Source organism: Perissodus microlepis, chromosome 15, assembly GCF_051167445.1.
Source record: "Perissodus microlepis isolate ML-2025 ecotype Zambia chromosome 15, ASM5116744v1, whole genome shotgun sequence".
Taxonomy (NCBI): Eukaryota; Metazoa; Chordata; class Actinopteri; order Cichliformes; family Cichlidae; genus Perissodus; species Perissodus microlepis.
The window spans coordinates 15222485-15238949 of record NC_140475.1 but is presented as its reverse complement, the minus strand read 5'-3'; the positions used below and the strand labels follow the sequence as shown (position 1 = coordinate 15238949).

The following is a 16465-nucleotide window of genomic DNA, read 5'->3' as shown; positions in this document are numbered from 1 at the left end:
ACAACAACATTCATCATTTAGTATTTACTGTTATTTATACTTAGCTGGATTAATGCGATGGCGTTGTGTTTATTATGCTGCTCTCTCTCTTTTTTTTTTTTGCTTGTTTTCTCTTATTTTTCTTATTTTGGTCAGAGGGCCCGGTGGCGCCAGTGTCCTTTGAACCTTTGTGAACTGCAGCCTCAATTAACTAAACTAAAACTGAATCAGTTTTAGTGACTTCGTGAATTTTTCTAATGACATTGTGACAAAATATCAGTTTTTAGTGACTTATAGTATTCTGGAGATTGTTACGAAACATTTATTTCAAAAGAAAAGGTGAACAGATCACGAATAACAGGATGGTTTAGCTGTGAGCAGTTGTTAAAAACACATTACAGAACTCAGCACTGTGAAACTCAGGGGCTTTTGTTTCAGACGCAGCCAGAAAGAGTGAAGCAATTGTCCCAAGTGTAATAGAACAATAAAGAGAGGACAGATTTCTTGAGTTTAAATGATTTAATTTTTTTGGCCTTCAGCCGTTTGGACCATTACACTGAAGGTCACGAAAGCTGAATCATTTTGTCTGACAAAACTGCTCTCCTTATTATGGAGTACTAGAAACAGCGTAAGCATTTTCTTAACATGTTACTGCTAAAATTTATATGCACATATGTTACAGTATGCAGTAAGTCCACCAATCAGAAATTATAAGTTACTCCGGCTATAACCGACAACCTCAACCGGTTACATGACAAATTCATTCCAAGAAGCAAACCTCTTATAGGAGAAAAATGACACACAAAATACCTATTAACAGGTACAGTTATTGCTCACTGTGCTATGAGATCATCTACAGAGAAAGTGAATAATCAACTGTGGTGTCATTTCCTCTATTACCGTAACTGCTATAAAGGAAGCGAGTCCTTTTGTATAACAGAATATGATCGATACATGGATGGATTATGAGTCAGCACCTCAACAAACAAATCAAAGCCCCAGGAGGATTATTTGTTATTGTCTGTTCCTGTTTGAGGCTATTTAGACTCTTCTTTTATGTCTTCAAACCAACAAGAAATATTAGAAGACATATTTTCCAACAAGAAATATGAAGCTCGAGCTCTCTTATCAGTCACTTTTTCTTGTTTTGTGCTCATATAGTTCCATCTAATGGTCGAAACATATTTCGCTGAAAATTTAATCCATCCATTTTTTTTATGCTTAACCGATTCAGGGTAGGGCGACCTAGCTATAGAGGAGCTCATTCCAACTGTCAAAGGGCAAGAAAATTTAATTATAACAAGTAAAACTGAGGGGGAAAAAATAATTATGACATTGTTTACTGACAGGTTCAATGAAAAATATATTAACATTCCCAATAGCCATCACTTAAAAAATGTTAGTTCAGTAGTCAGTCATTTTCCACTCCACTGAATATTAATGATACATGCAATTTCTAGGCAAAACAGTATACTTTTATTTTCTGACCTTGCTGTCTGTCATTTGTGGAAAATGTGTGTGTTGACGTCAACTATGCAACACTTTGTTTTTCTGTAATTGTCCTTACAGAGCAGTTTGTCGGCACAGCAGCATTATAAACTGTGTTTAATGAGCCAGAGCAAAAATGTAGAGCTCCAAAGAGAAAAGAGAGTAGGAAGCAGGATAAATGTACCAACCATGACTTTGGCTTTAAGCTGTGCAGGGCCCAAAAGATGAAGTTCTGGGTGAGTAGTGTGTGTTTTTGTAAAGGATTGAAACATTGTTACGACTTATATACTGAAAATCTGCACTCATACTCTAATGTGTATTTGTGTTATATTAAGAAGCTGGTCAACTGGTAGAGTATGCTTGCTTGGTACGGTTTCAGTGAACGAAGTTATTTTGTAAGATTTTTAAATGGCTTCTGAGGTGTTATCTCTCTGTTTCTTGGACAGTTTCTGGAGGGATGACTGGCAGGCAGGCAAGATTCTGAAACAGCTGTTAGTGTAGCAGTGTTTGACAGGTCTCAGGTACGTTTTGCTGGCAGTATTCATGAATCTCCTCAGGAGAGTCTGGATCCAGGAAGAAAGGCTCAGAAAGTGGTTTTCAAACTGCAGACGGACAGACGGAGTTACTGTCCAGGAAAGGAGACTCTGACAAGGGAGGCCAGCAACAAACTCTGGCCCACAACCTTCTACTTGCGACTTAAAGATATAGGTTTCTCAAACAGAAAGAGAGAGAAAGGAAAGAATGAAGAAAAAACCTCCAGCCTGTCAGTATCATTATAGAAGTTTGTATTTGTACAAAATGGCCTGGGCACCCACACCAACAACAGGCCAACACAGAGCCAGTGCACAAAAAAGGGGGCTTTCCTAAGGAGGCTGAGATCCTTCCATGCGTGCAGCAAAATTATGGAGATGTTTTGTCACTCTGCTGTGGCAAGGACAGTGGTCTTCTTGGGGTGCAGCATTGGAGCTGGTGACACTAAGAAACTGAATAAACAGAGCAGGAGACCTGGATCTTAAATTGTAATTGGCTGCAAACTGGACCCACCCATCGAAGCTGCGGTGGAGAGGAAGTAACATCAGTCATCAGTTATCCATCACGGACAATCCTGACCACCACTGCATCTCTTACTGAACAGGCCCAGGTGGAAAATGTTTCCTTCCACCTCCACTAAGACATAAGTTGAAAATCTTTTACACCACATGTGATCACCTACTATAATGCAATATATATGTGAGGTGGAGAGTCATCTGCCAGATATGTTATTTTTGTATTACTTGTTATTTCATAATCATTTCAACTGCTGGAACAAATACTACTACTACTACTACTACTACTACTACTACTAATAATAATAATGGGAATATGGGATAAATAAAATAGGTCTCATCTCGTCTGTGTAGATTTTTTGGCTTTTCATATAGCTCCATCTAGTGGCTGATACAGATATCGCGGTAAATGACATTATGAAAAACAAAAAGGTAAAGTAATATTTCTGACCTCTATAAGCTCAATTTAAAAAGTAGTACCCGATAGAAAACATCTTTAGGAAAAACTTTATATTTGTTTCGGTGAAAACAAACTGGTGTACAGTTTAGTTTAGCATATCGTGATTATATAGTTCCGTTACGAAAATAACCCGGAAGATATTTTATGTGACCGTTTGAAGTCGCTAATGTTGCTAACTTGGTTAGCGTGTGAACGGTTTCAGCCTACGTTCAGTCGTGTGCTTGCTTTAAAAATACACACACACACACACACACACACACACATATATATATATATATATATATATATATATATATATATATATATATATATAAATATACATATATATATATACACATATATACACACACACACACACACATATATATATATATATATATATATATATATATATATATATATATATTTTATGTGTTGTTGGCTGACAGGCTGTGAAATGTTAAACTATAATCATTTCCGGGGTCAGCTTTTACTGTCGATACATAACAGTTTTTTCTCACCGACTTGTCACCCGTCACAGCTTTTATGTCCGCTCCTCTGCTAATTGCCGCTGTTGTTGGCGGTGGGGTCCTGCTTCTTATGCGGCGTTTATTCCCCCGTCAGAAAGCCGTTAAGTTGCTTCGTTATTCAGGAGAAAATATGCGAGGCAAGACAGTCATCGTGACCGGGGCAAACAGCGGGATAGGGAAGGCCCTGGCCGCGGAGCTTCTGAAGCTCCGCGCCCGGGTCATTATGGCTTGCCGGGACCTGCGGAGCGCCGAGGAGGCAGCCCAGGACATCAAGAAGCAAGCGGGACCAGAAAACGGGGAGGTGGTCATCAAACTCCTGGACCTGGCTTCTCTTAGATCAGTCCGAAATTTCTGTGAGGAGGTGACTCAGGTAAATGAGAACCCAAACAAAGCAAGAGAGTAGATGTTTGTAGTTTATTTACCAGCTGTGGTGCACTTTGTTATTGAGCCCAACTCAGCAGAAAAAAAACAGAGCATTGCTCCAAGGGGACTGTCCTTGGTGCTGAAATTAAGTATTGGACCCCAAACCCATATTTACTACAGATGCAAATAAACTATTGTCCAACAGGGGCCAGTCTAGAAATGTTGGTCTCCTGGCAGATGTTAAGAGTTAATATCCTATTTTATTGTAAGCTTCAGCAAAGACGATACTGTTTAACTGTAGCAGTGATCCTTGAAAGGCTTCAAGTATTTTGTTTATGTGGTCCAATATCACAGATTTTCATCAGGTGGCTTTACATTTCATACAACAAACAATACTCTTTGTGCTTAGACTATTAAGTCACAAATGAGAGTAAACACAGGAGGAGCCAAAAGCTTCCTATACATTGATTACTGTGCAAAATTTTGAGCCACCACTCATTTTCTTATATTATGCTTCCAATGAGCCAGACATTTTTAAAGTGGTCTTGATAATTCTCCTGGCTTTCTGAAGATCTTTGAAAGTCTTTCCTTAGAGATTTGCCTTTTCACTCATTTTCAGTTCACTCTTTGTATCTGATCATTTTCAGAGCATTCATTCTAGCATAAAAAAGCACCTAACTCAAGAGATGAACCAGTGTTATTGCTACACATAATGGCACATACTGTCAGTCTTTCATAACAAAAATGTAACATTTCTTCTCATTTCTTAAGTTGAATATACAAAAATGCCAAAGATCACACAGTTTGACAGGCATAAAATAATATTATTGTACCAACAAGGTGATTGCCAAAGAGCTGTTTGTTGAAAACTTGGCATATCTCAGCAGTGTGTCCTTAAGAAATTTGAGGGAACTGGACAAGTGGCGGGGAAAAGTGGTGGGCCCAAAAAACTGTCTACAGCAGATAAAATAATGTACTTAAGAAATAGGAGAAAAAATCCAGGAAAGAACTGACACACTGCCAGTGCAGACTGGCCTCCCCAGAGTTCAGACCTCAACATTATTGCAAAGAACAGAACAAAAGGCAGCAAACATCCAAAGGAGAGCTTCGAATGTGCATCAAGAATCCTGGAGAACTATTCCTGAAGACTACCTAAAGAAATGAGAAGAAAGCTGGCCTAAGAGAGCTCAGGCTGTGTTTAAGAATAAAGGTGGTCATACCAAATATTGACTTTCAAGCTTTTTAGGATTGTGAAAACTCAGTTTTTGCTCTATAAAACAGTGTTTTTCTATATGTTATACACATTTTTCAATAAATCTCTTCACTAGAGCAAACTTTTAAGAAATAAAGGGTGGCTTGACACTTTTGCACAGTACTGTAATAGACATTCAAGATGGTAAATTCACAATGCTGTATTAGTTTGATGAAGAAAAATTGTAACCACAGGCTATTATAGCATACCATTCCATAATTAATATAATTAAATGATAAAGACATACAATCTAATACAATTCAGTATAGCCTCCGCTATTAGAAAGTTTTATCGTTTCTAATTTTTTCTGTAATTTAAAAGTTCATATTAAACTATGTTTCTTACAGAAGTTATAATTAAAGTTACAGATTAACTGTATTGTTATATAACACACTGAGATGCTCTGGGGCTTTATTTTTGTCCTTCCTTCTAGCATTCAGGTATAATGTCTTTATAAGTACACATCATAGTTTAAGTCAAAGTGGTTTAGGTGTAAAACATTACTTATATATTCAGGAATTTAGCAGGTACCTCGTATAACCACTGGGTGTCTCAGGGAGATCTCTGCAACCCAGAATGTGCTATACTTTAAGTTTTATTAAAATATTTTATTTAAAAAAATATTAATTAACTTAACCCTTTATTTACCACAGGCCCGCCGGTGGGCCCATTTCACAAGCATTCTTAACCATGACCATAACTCAGTTAACATTTGAGTTTGTGAAAAAATTCAAATGGTTTCTGAAAAATCTGAATTATTTTCTTTTTCATTTTACAGCTGAAATTACAAATTAGGTCATTTAGCCTGTAGAAGTCGTACTCAACAAAGGGATGAAAAGTTTTTGGCTTTTCCCCTAAGAAGAATCACTAAGATTGTAATAAAAATATTTTGTAATACTTTTTTTTTGGAGTATGGGGTTATTTATTCAAGCATAAATTGCATTTGTGTTTCTCAAGTGAGTGAAAATTGACAGAAAAATGCATACTTTTTGTTAAATAAGATAATACAGACTGATTCCCTTCATTATACTCAGACCAGCCCTGTTCATGTGCATTGTCACACCATAACTGCCCATTCTAAGGGAAGAAAAAACTTATTTAAGTTGTTTGGTTAAAATTTGATCTTTTGTTATGCATATGGTCAATTAATGCCTCTGGATGCTGGAGAAGCTGTAATAAAACCTTAATTGGGGTTTTAAATGTTTCAAATGTATCTTTGTTGTCAGGAGGAATCCCAGGTTGATGTGCTCATCAACAACGCCGGTATTTACCAGTGTCCCTACACAAAGACAGACGAAGGTTTTGAGACGCAGCTCGGTGTGAATCACTTGGGTCACTTCCTCCTCACTCACCTGCTGCTGGACCTCCTGAAGGCTTCGGCCCCTAGCCGCATCGTGGTGGTTTCCTCTAAACTTTACAAATATGGCCACATCAACTTCGATGACCTGAACAGTGAAAATAACTACAATAAGGCCTTCTGCTATAGTCAGAGCAAACTGGCCAACCTTCTGTTCACGCTGGAGCTGGCCCGTCGCCTCGAGGGGACGGGGGTCACAGTCAATGCTCTCACCCCGGGGATTGTGAGGACCAGGCTAGGCAGACACATCCAAATCCCCCTCCTGGCAAAGCCGCTGTTCTACCTTGCCTCGTTGGTCTTTTTCAAGAGTCCATTGGAGGGGGCCCAGACTCCTCTCTATCTGGCCTGCTCCCCAGAGGTGGAAGGAGTGTCGGGGAAGTGCTTTGCTAACTGCGAGGAGGAGGAGCTGTTACCCAAAGCTACAGATGAGGAGGCAGCCAAGAAACTGTGGGACATAAGCAGGAGGATGGTTGGACTCGCTGACTGAGCAGAGTCCAGCTCTGTGGATGGAGTTTGGGGAGTGGACTTAAGTGTTCTTGGACCTGATAGCTAATCTCTTGCAGCCCCACAGATACCATTCTACAAGCGTCCACTTGCAATAAATAAAAGAACTATTTCCATCCTGAGGATAAGAACATTAATTGAAGAGCATATTGTAGAGTGAAGTGCGATAGTGGTGTGTGTGCAAGAGTGCCACAATGCTTAGAGATTGTATAAAGATTTTAATTTTAAGGTGTGCCTATCAAAGTGATGTTTAAAAAAACAATGAAGCAGTGTTATGTGAAATAATCTGCTTACGTCTCAATAACCCTCCAGGTTTGCTTCTCCCCTAATTTTTAATAAGCTAAATAGCTTTCCAATTTCCACACCATTTAAGAAATCAGCTTGCAGACAGCCGTAGCAGGGTTATATAAGTGCATGTAAACAAACCCTCACTCCCTAGAAAGACTCAGTGGGGGGAGAAACATTTCCCTGTCTCTGACAAAAACATTTTATAGAAACAGATGTGAAAATTAACTCTAAACTTGATAATTTACTATATTCTGTAATGAATCTAATGCATAGATTACAGTTTTGTGTCTTGACCTAGAGTCAAACAGGCATCCTCGGGTCAAAAGGAGCAAACTCTTGGGTGCATCGCCTCATAGAGTTCTTCAAAGCCACGCTGAGTTGTCACATTTTCCCGTCAGTGCTTGTGCTCTGCAGCTCCTGGAGTGAAACGCGTATCTGTTTCAGGTTCAGCTGTGGTGTTGGAAAGCTAAATTTCTGCATGCTTTAGCATCTGCTTTGCTGTGCAGAGGAAGGAGAGGTGGTGGAGTGATAGCAGTTGATCCAGTTCCCTTCATCTTGATGTGTTTGAAGTGTAAATGCTTTCTGCTAGGACAGCAAGGTTAGCGATGCCGATCGGTGAGCTCCTGCTGCGCTGCAACTCCCTCCTGTGGATGGATTGAGAGTCCTCTTACCTCATTTTTATTATTTAAAGTTCAAAGGCATTTGAATAAATTCAAGAGCATTTCCAGACCATTTACTCAATTGCTAAGTGTGCTAAATGAACCAGTTTTCAAATGATACCAAAGGGTATTTAGAGAAGGACTGCAAGTAATCATTTTCCTACCAGAATAATCAATTTTTCCCAGTTAATCGATCAAATGAAAACTATCCTTCGTGATATTAAGATGCCATCGTCTTCAAGGAAGAAATGTGGTCGGGGAAAAAAACCTGAATGATTGTGAAATCAAGATCGAAACTTCCGGTAGTAGCCTCCATATCATACTTTGGAGATATGGAAAAAGGTGATGTGGTGTGATGAGTCTGGTGAGAGTGGTTATACTCTGGTGATTGACAAATCAGGACAAGAACAGACGTGGATGAAGCACTTACCTTACAGGTCTGTGGGGGTAGTGTGTGGGGTTGCTTCAGTTGGTCAGGTTTAGGTTAGGCAATGTTATGTACCCAAAAGAAGTAGGTCAGCTGACTACCTGAATACACTGAATGAGCTGGTTTGGCCATCAGTACTTTTCTTCCATGACCACGCCGGTAAATTCCAAGGTGACAATGTCATGGTTCAATGGGTATCAAATTGAAAAACAGTGGCTCAGAGAGCAGGAAACATAATTTTTTACACATGTATTGGTCATCACCGAGTCCACACTTTAACCCCACTGAGAATCTCTTGGAGACTCCCATCATCAGTACAGGACTCTGGCGAAAAATGAAATCACATCGCGTAAGTTGAATGAAAAAAACGCCACGGTGATTATGTGTTATCACCAAAGCTAAAGGTGGTCCAGCAAAATATTAGAACGTGACTTTTTTCTTCTGTTTGTCAGGCAATTGGTCAATGTCTGCTGACTAATATATCAGTCAAACTCTCTATTTTTAGGTATTTTGTCCAATCCCTATTTATTTAGTGCTTGGCGTGGCACTTTTAATACATCAAAGGGGAGTATACCATGATATAATTTTCCTTAGTAGCGCTAAATTAGTTCGTTAGATATCACAGACACTCACAGATATGATCCATTTCTGTACTATTTTCTTGATGATGACTCCTGGGAAAACACAAATAAACTTCCTCTCTGTTCTGAATTTGTTGGCAAAAATCCTTCTCTACTAACCTATTTTTTGCAATTATTTTTTTTCCCAACAGTGAAAAAGCAGAGCTACTTAGTGACTCAGCAATCTGAGTCTGAATAATGAAAGGTCTTCCACTCGGTTCAGTCAGTCAGCTGAACACTGCAGATCAGCAGACATGTAATTATCTTGAAACAACAACCGATCGCTATGCAACTGCGTGAAAGATATTAAAACATGATATCGCTTTTATTCAGCGGCATTTCAAATCCCTAAATGTGTACATTAAAGGCTGGGAGCTTGTATGTATAATTTGTGTGGTGTATTCATAATTGTCTCTGGTACATTTGTTGTATGGGCAGTATGTGTTCATTGTTTGATTGTGTAATTACGTGTTACGCACTGGCAATGCATGCCGGGAGATGGTAATACAGGAAGTAAAGAGATGGTCTTACCGCACACAGTGGTCCCGCGTACTTATTCAGATTCACAGTAAGAATCACACATGGTGTCAGAAGTGCTGTGTGACTTGTAAGACTCCATACATCTGCCGAGTGTGAGGAGAAGGGGAAGGTGGAAACAAAATGCCGAATGACGACGTAGACGATCGTCCGAGGGCAGGAGTTAGCACCGCGGCTAGCACTCCCAGCGCTACGTTTAGCATCCAACCACCGGAGCCCTTTGATTTTTCCAAACCACACGAATGGACAAGATGGGTCCGTCGCTTCGAGAGATTCCGTCAGGTAAGTAATCTGTCTGCGAGCTCGGAGGAAAATCAAGTGAACACTCTCATATATTGTATGGGAGACGAAGCGGATGACGTCCTGAGAGGACTAAAGTTAAGTGATGTAGACCAACGGGACTATGCTAAAGTGAGAGATAGCTTCCACAACTTTTTCATTGTCAGGAAAAATGTTGTTTATGAGCACGCACGTTTTAATATGCGCAAACAAGAACCGAATGAGACTGTTGATGCATTCGTGACTGCCTTGCATGCATTAGCAGAGCACTGTAACTACGGACCGCTCCACGATGAGCTGATAAGAGACAGAATAGTAGTGGGCTTGGCCGACACGAGGCTGTCTGAGCGCATGCAGATGGAAAAAGACTTGGACTTGGATAAAGCTATAAATATGGCCAGGCAGTCAGAAGAAATCAAAAAGCAACAGTCAGTTTTGAGAAGTGAAACAAATGTAATGCAAGTAAATGCGAAAACAGTTGACAGAGTGATACAAAAGCACGACAAAACAAAGTTCAACATGTTCAAAAATAAAACTGTCAAAACACAACAGCAATATAGCAAGAGACAAAGTAATAAATGCTACAAGTGCGGAGGCTCTCCACATCCGAAACCTGAGTGCCCAGCAAATGATGCAAAATGTCATTTATGTGGAAAAAAAGGTCACTACCAGCGAGTCTGCAGACAAAGCAAGACAGTGCAAAGTATTGAGGAGGAAGAGGAGCAAGGTTTCTTCCTAGGCTCAGTTTCCAGTGACGGCCAGGCGTGGACAGCCATCATACAAGTGAAAGATGCAAAAATCACTTTCAAACTGGATACTGGAGCAGATGTGACTGTAATAGCTGACTCGGACTTATCAAAGATTTTTGCTAATGAACACCGACCAGTTCTCCAGCAGCCAGAAAAACCTTTGTTAGGCCCTGGAAAAACACCACTGGACGTTGCAGGTTTTACAAAGCTACAGCTCAACTATGGAGCAAAACAGACAACAGAGAAGGTCTATGTTGTAAGAAAACCTGAGCACTCCACTGCTAGGCCTGCCCGCCATTACAGCTCTTGGCCTGCTGGTGCGAGTTGACGCGGTTTCAATGGACACTCTGAAGACTACTTACCCTAAACTTTGCAATGGTCTAGGGAAAGTGCAGCGGGCCTATCACATTAAACTCAAACCGAATGCTGTGCCGTACTCGCTCAAAACTCCACGAAGGCTTCCTCTGCCTCTAATGGGAACGGTAAAGGAGGAACTCCAACGAATGGAAGAGCTTGGTGTCATTACCCGAGTTGAGGAACCAACGGATTGGTGTGCCGGCATGGTTGTTGTTCCAAAGAAAAACAGCCCTAGGCTAAGACTTTGCGTAGACTTTACCAGACTAAATGAGTATGTGTGCAGGGAAAAATATGTGCTGCCATCGGTTGAACAAAGTCTCGGAATGCTCGCAGGAGCCAAAGTGTTTAGCAAACTGGATGCCAACATGGGCTTCTGGCAGATTCCCCTGTCCGATGAGTCTGCCAAACTCACCACCTTCATCACACCCTTTGGGCGGTTCCACTTTAACCGTTTGGGATCAACTCAGCGCCCGAACACTTTCAGCGCATGATGGCGGAGGTCATCGAGGGTCTCGAAGGAGTGGTGTGTCACATTGACGATGTGTTGGTGTGGGGACGTAACCATCAGGAGCATGATTCCCGTCTCCATGCTACACTGCAAAGACTGGAAAAAGCAGGCATAACGCTGAATGTTGAAAAATGCGAGCTCTCCCAGAGCAAGGTTGCTTTCTTGGGCCACATCATAGCGGATACAGGAATCAGTCCTGACCCGAAGAAAACGGAGGCAATTACAGAAATGACAGAGCCAACTAATGTGTCAGAGTTGCGCAGTTTTCTGGGCATGGTGAATCAAGTGGGCAAGTTCATCCCCCATTTAGCTGAAAAAGACAAAGCCCTGCGAGATCTTCTTTCCAAAAAGAACGCATGGTATTGGGGAACTGACCAAGCGAGAGCTTTCAAAACATTACGAGATGCCCTGACCTCACCCCCAGTGCTCGCAATGTATGACCCCAACAGAGACATTAAAGTATCAGCAGATGCTTCATCCTATGGTCTCGGAGGTGTTCTTTTGCAGCTGTGGGAAGAAGGATGGCGACCAGTGGCGTATGCATCGAGGTCCCTTTCTCCTACAGAACAACGATACGCACAAGTGGAAAAAGAGGCACTGGCATCTACATGGGCGTGTGAGCGTTTTTGTGATTTCCTGATTGGTAAACATTTTTGTCTTGAAACAGACCACAAACCTCTCGTTTCCTTACTGGGAGGACAAGCTCTGGATCTGTTGCCACCCAGGATCCAGCGATTCAGAATGAGACTCATGCGTTACTCGTACACTGTGCAGTACGCCCCAGGGAAATCGCTCTGGACAGCAGATACTTTGTCCCGCTCACCTCTGAAAAAACCAATGAACCTGTCAGACAAAGAGCTAATGGAAAGCACAGACATATATGTGGACAGTATTGTAGCAAACATGCCTGTCATTTCATCATATATGCAAACACTGAAGGAACAACTGAAAAGCGACAGTGTGTGTGTGCTCGCGTTATGGACATGTGCACCGAAGGCTGGCCAGAACATGCAAAACAAGAGCCTTTACTGCGAAATTACTGGCCTGACCGAGCCACGCTCACTGTTGAAGACAGCCTTGTGTTAAAAGACACACGGCTTGTCATTCCTTCAGCGATGAGAAATGAGGTGCTGGAAAAACTACACGAAGGACACCAAGGTGTTGTAAAATGTAAAGCTTGTGCACGCCAAACAGTGTGGTGGCCCGGGCTGAGTCAGCAAATCTCTGAGATGGTGCTCAAGTGCAAAACGTGTATTCAAGAAAGACACAATAACAGTGAGCCACTCATGCCAACAGAATACCCTGTCCGCCCATGGCAGAGAGTGGGCACAGATCTTTTCGAACTGGGAGGGAAAACTTACCTTCTCGTTGTTGACTATCACTCTAGATTTGTTGAGATTGCTTTGTTAAACAGGACAAAATCAAACGACGTCATTACTCACCTGAAATCTTTCTTTGCCCGTCATGGCATCCCAGAGGTCCTCATGTCTGATAATGGGCCACAGTATTCAGGTCAAATCTTTACAGACTTTGCAGCAGCGTACGGCTTTAAACACATCACAAGCAGCCCCAAGTTTCCGCAAAGTAATGGAGAAGCAGAACGTGCTGTGCAGACTGTAAAAAATCTTCTGAAAAAAGCAGCTGATCCTTATCTAGCTCTTCTTGCCTATAGAGCTACACCACTGCAGTCCGGATACAGCCCCGCAGAGCTTTTAATGGGCAGACGTCTGCGAACCACACTGCCGATACTTCCATCGCAGCTGGAGCCTACACTGCCGGACGATGCACTGCTCGCTCAAAAGGAAAGGGAGAAGAGGATGATGGACATGGCAAACTTCAACAGGCGCCACCGCGCAAAACCTTTATGCAGCCTGTCCCCAGGAGAGCAAGTTTGGGTGACTGATGTCAAAACTGCAGGCACTGTTATCCAAAATCACTCTACACCCCGATCATACACAGTGGAGTTACCACAAGGGACTGTGAGGCGTAATCGTGTGCATTTGATTCCTTTAAGTTCACCAGTGCATGAACCTGCTAATGTGCCTGTGTTGCAGAAGCCTCAAACACCCAGTGTGATCCCTGCTACACCTGTTAACACTGATGTGGTCAGAACCAAGTCAGGGAGGCCAATAGTTAAACCTAAAAAGTTAGATCTGTAAGAGGAAAAAAAGGGTTGTTGTTATATAACTGTGTTATAATGGTTTTGTAGAGCACAGTAAAATACATCTAAAAGGAGTTGTCAAAAAAAAAAAAAAAGAAAACCAAAACAAAAGGTTAAAAATGTAATGCAGATTGTTTGCCAGATGTTCTTGTATGGCTTTGAAAAAGAGAAAAAAAAAGAATCAAGAGGTAGTCTGGTTGAAAGTTCTGTCCTGAGAAAAGTAATATTCTGTTTTTGTTTAAAAGGGGAGATGTGGTGTATTCATAATTGTCTCTGGTACATTTGTTGTATGGGCAGTATGTGTTCATTGTTTGATTGTGTAATTACGTGTTACGCACTGGCAATGCATGCCGGGAGATGGTAATACAGGAAGTAAAGAGATGGTCTTACCGCACACAGTGGTCCCGCGTACTTATTCAGATTCACAGTAAGAATCACACAATTTGTGCTTTATTAGGCGAACAAAACAACCAAAATATATAAACATGCATCGTTGTGAAATAAACGGGGTTACAGTGGTTTGGTGGGGTGTGGGCATCCAAATCTGAGGTAGAAAGGGGACAGGAAACCTCTCTTGGGGGATATAGAAGAGCAAAAAAGAAAGCAATACTGACTGGTAAAACAGATCAAACGTTCCATCAATAACAATAAAACACTCCCATCAATACTGTCAAATCCATTTAACAGAAGGAAAAACAAAACAAATGTTTCTCATGGTTCGTTTAAGGTACTAATTTGTCTTTGTTTTTTCGCTTCCATTCAACACTTGTATGTAAATCATCACAAGGCCATCGCTGTTCCAGCAGATTAAAAATAACGGCTGAAACAAATCTCTGTGCACGTCAAGGGGCAATTAAAATACCTCTCTCAGGGTTTTTAGAATAAAGCAGTGGAAGTTTTTTTTTAATTTATTTACAAGTTCCAGAATTACCAATAGGATTTTGCACTGTTTTTTAAATGTATCTCTTGCTAACAGCTACATACAAAATATATCACTCAATTTTAAGTTAGTATATATTTGTACATTTGTAGTTTAACACATACACATTCTCAAAAGTTTTAAGGACTCTGTGAGCTCCTCTTTGTCTGTTTCCCCACATCTGACCCCTAACTTGACTTACTGCCTTGAGAAATTTATAATGTAAACAATTGCCATCCACTGCCACGCCATCAGTGCTTTTAAATGATCAGCAATAGTTACATGTTCATGGTACTGAAGAACTCCTGGCTTCTATTCAAGCCGTCAAAATGGCTGCACTACGAGAAGGTGTAGCTGAACAAACCAGGGCTCTGTGTCTACTATTGAAGATGCAACCTGATTGGAAAGTCCTTCAGTTCAGAAGTGTTCCATAAAGCTGCGCCTTAGTCAGACTGTCCTTCCTGGAAAGTCCCAGGGAGCCAAATTTTTGGTTGTACGGAGGAGGAGGGGGTGGGGCTGGTGGTGGCGACTGGCTCACCTCTGCAGGTACGCTGTGCATCTCCACTTGATAGTGCTGCAGTTCTGCGGCCATCTCCAGAGATCTCTGGTGGAGAGACTCGGTGGAGCTGTTGGGGCTGGGGTCTACATAATCAGTGCTCTGGCCTCCAGATGCGACATTTCCCTCCCTGTCTTTAGAGCTCCCTGAGTGGTACAAGCTGTGCTCTGACCCCTGACTGTCCTCAGCTCGGTACAGGTGAGCTTGGCTGTGAGCCTGGCGCAGCCCTGGGCTGCATTCGGGACTGGGGCTGGCAGCTGCCCACACTGGGTCCATGACATCCACTCCGTGGTGGTAGTAGTCAGCCCCTTCCTGGAAACTGCTGTAGAGCGGCCCAAGTCGAATCTTGGCGGGACGGACGGAGAAGTGCTGCTCCGAGAAGCTGTAAGGTGAGGCCCGTCCTGGGCTGCGGTAGGTGTGAGCACTTAAGTCCTCCACGCTAAGTTGTCTCCACCGACCAATCAGCTCCTCTTCCTCGGGGGCCAATGTACTGCCTCTACGGCTGTCTCCATAGGCGACACTTGGGGAGGAGGACGGGGGGAGTGGCTCATAGGGCTCACTGAAACAGGAGGACATGGTACGGCTGTAGACGGGAGAGCTGCCGTTCTGATGGTGGCTCAGCTCTGTCTGTTGGAAGGGATGAGCATTGGCAAAGCCCCGTGGACTGTCCCTCTCCCAGGATGAATCACTCTTTCTCTCATAGTCCCCTGCATCCCTCCATTCCATGTAGAGGGAGTGATGGTGGGGGGAAGAAGCTGCACTGCTGGGCGGTCCGTTGCCTTTGTCCTCAGACCCCCCTCCACTAAAACTTGAGTAAGAACTGGAGGCTGCACCCAGTGGGGGAGGGAACTTAGCAAAGTGCTCCTGGGAGAAGCCAGCTCTCAACCCAACCGAACCTTCCTCTGGAGTACTGTCGGTGGAGTTCTGGGGCCCGTACAGCAGCTTCCTCTCACCGTGAATATCCATGCTGGGCCTCCGCTCACGGTGACGGTCATCAGGGCAATACAGGGCTGTGTCACTGCTGTACAGGTCAGTTTTATAGGCTCCGCGTAGCCCCAAACGCTCTCCGGGACCCAAACTCTCCAAAATAAAGGCATGTTCCTGTGTTTGCGGGCTGGGGGAGCGGGAGGCCTGGCTGCTGCTGCAGGCCTCATCTGGCTTTTCAAGCACTTTGGCAATGAGAGAGGTCGGGACAGAGTCAGAGTAGGTGTGACAGAGGGGAGACTCCTCCAGGTGCATGGTCAGGCGTTCCTGGAAGTCAGCAGGCAGCTAAAAGTATCAGAGAAACAAGGGTAAAGCAGGGAAAATCTGTGAATGTTAGTTGTAAATTATAGCAAAGACCCTATTCTATGCAGTGTAGGAACTGCTGTACACTCCACTGCACTGTCAAACTCTCTCTTGAGTAATTAGTAGGTAAATCAGGGTGTTGACATTAAAGGCACCTTTA

The 16465-nt window shown here is 42.5% G+C and overlaps 2 protein-coding genes across 5 annotated transcripts in view; one reads left to right on the top strand and one right to left on the bottom strand.

The window, feature by feature from the left end:
* Positions 1-3408: 3408 nt before the first annotated feature.
* Positions 3409-9043, top strand: rdh14b (retinol dehydrogenase 14b). The gene is made up of 2 exons (XM_084954241.1): positions 3409-3852; positions 6324-9043. Exons 1-2 carry the CDS (start codon positions 3499-3501, stop codon positions 6939-6941), a joined length of 972 nt encoding a protein of 323 aa, XP_084810367.1. The 5' UTR covers positions 3409-3498; the 3' UTR covers positions 6942-9043.
* A 4928-nt stretch (positions 9044-13971) lies between these two features.
* Positions 13972-16465, bottom strand: part of LOC146371940 (brain-enriched guanylate kinase-associated protein) — a 35324-nt gene continuing 32830 nt past the window's right edge. For all 4 annotated transcript variants that reach the window (XM_084954238.1, XM_084954239.1, XM_084954240.1 and 1 more), the window contains one exon: positions 13972-16287. In XM_084954238.1, coding sequence (XP_084810364.1) covers positions 14875-16287 — 1413 coding nt within the window. In that variant the 3' untranslated portion in view covers positions 13972-14874. The remainder of the gene's footprint in view (positions 16288-16465) is intronic.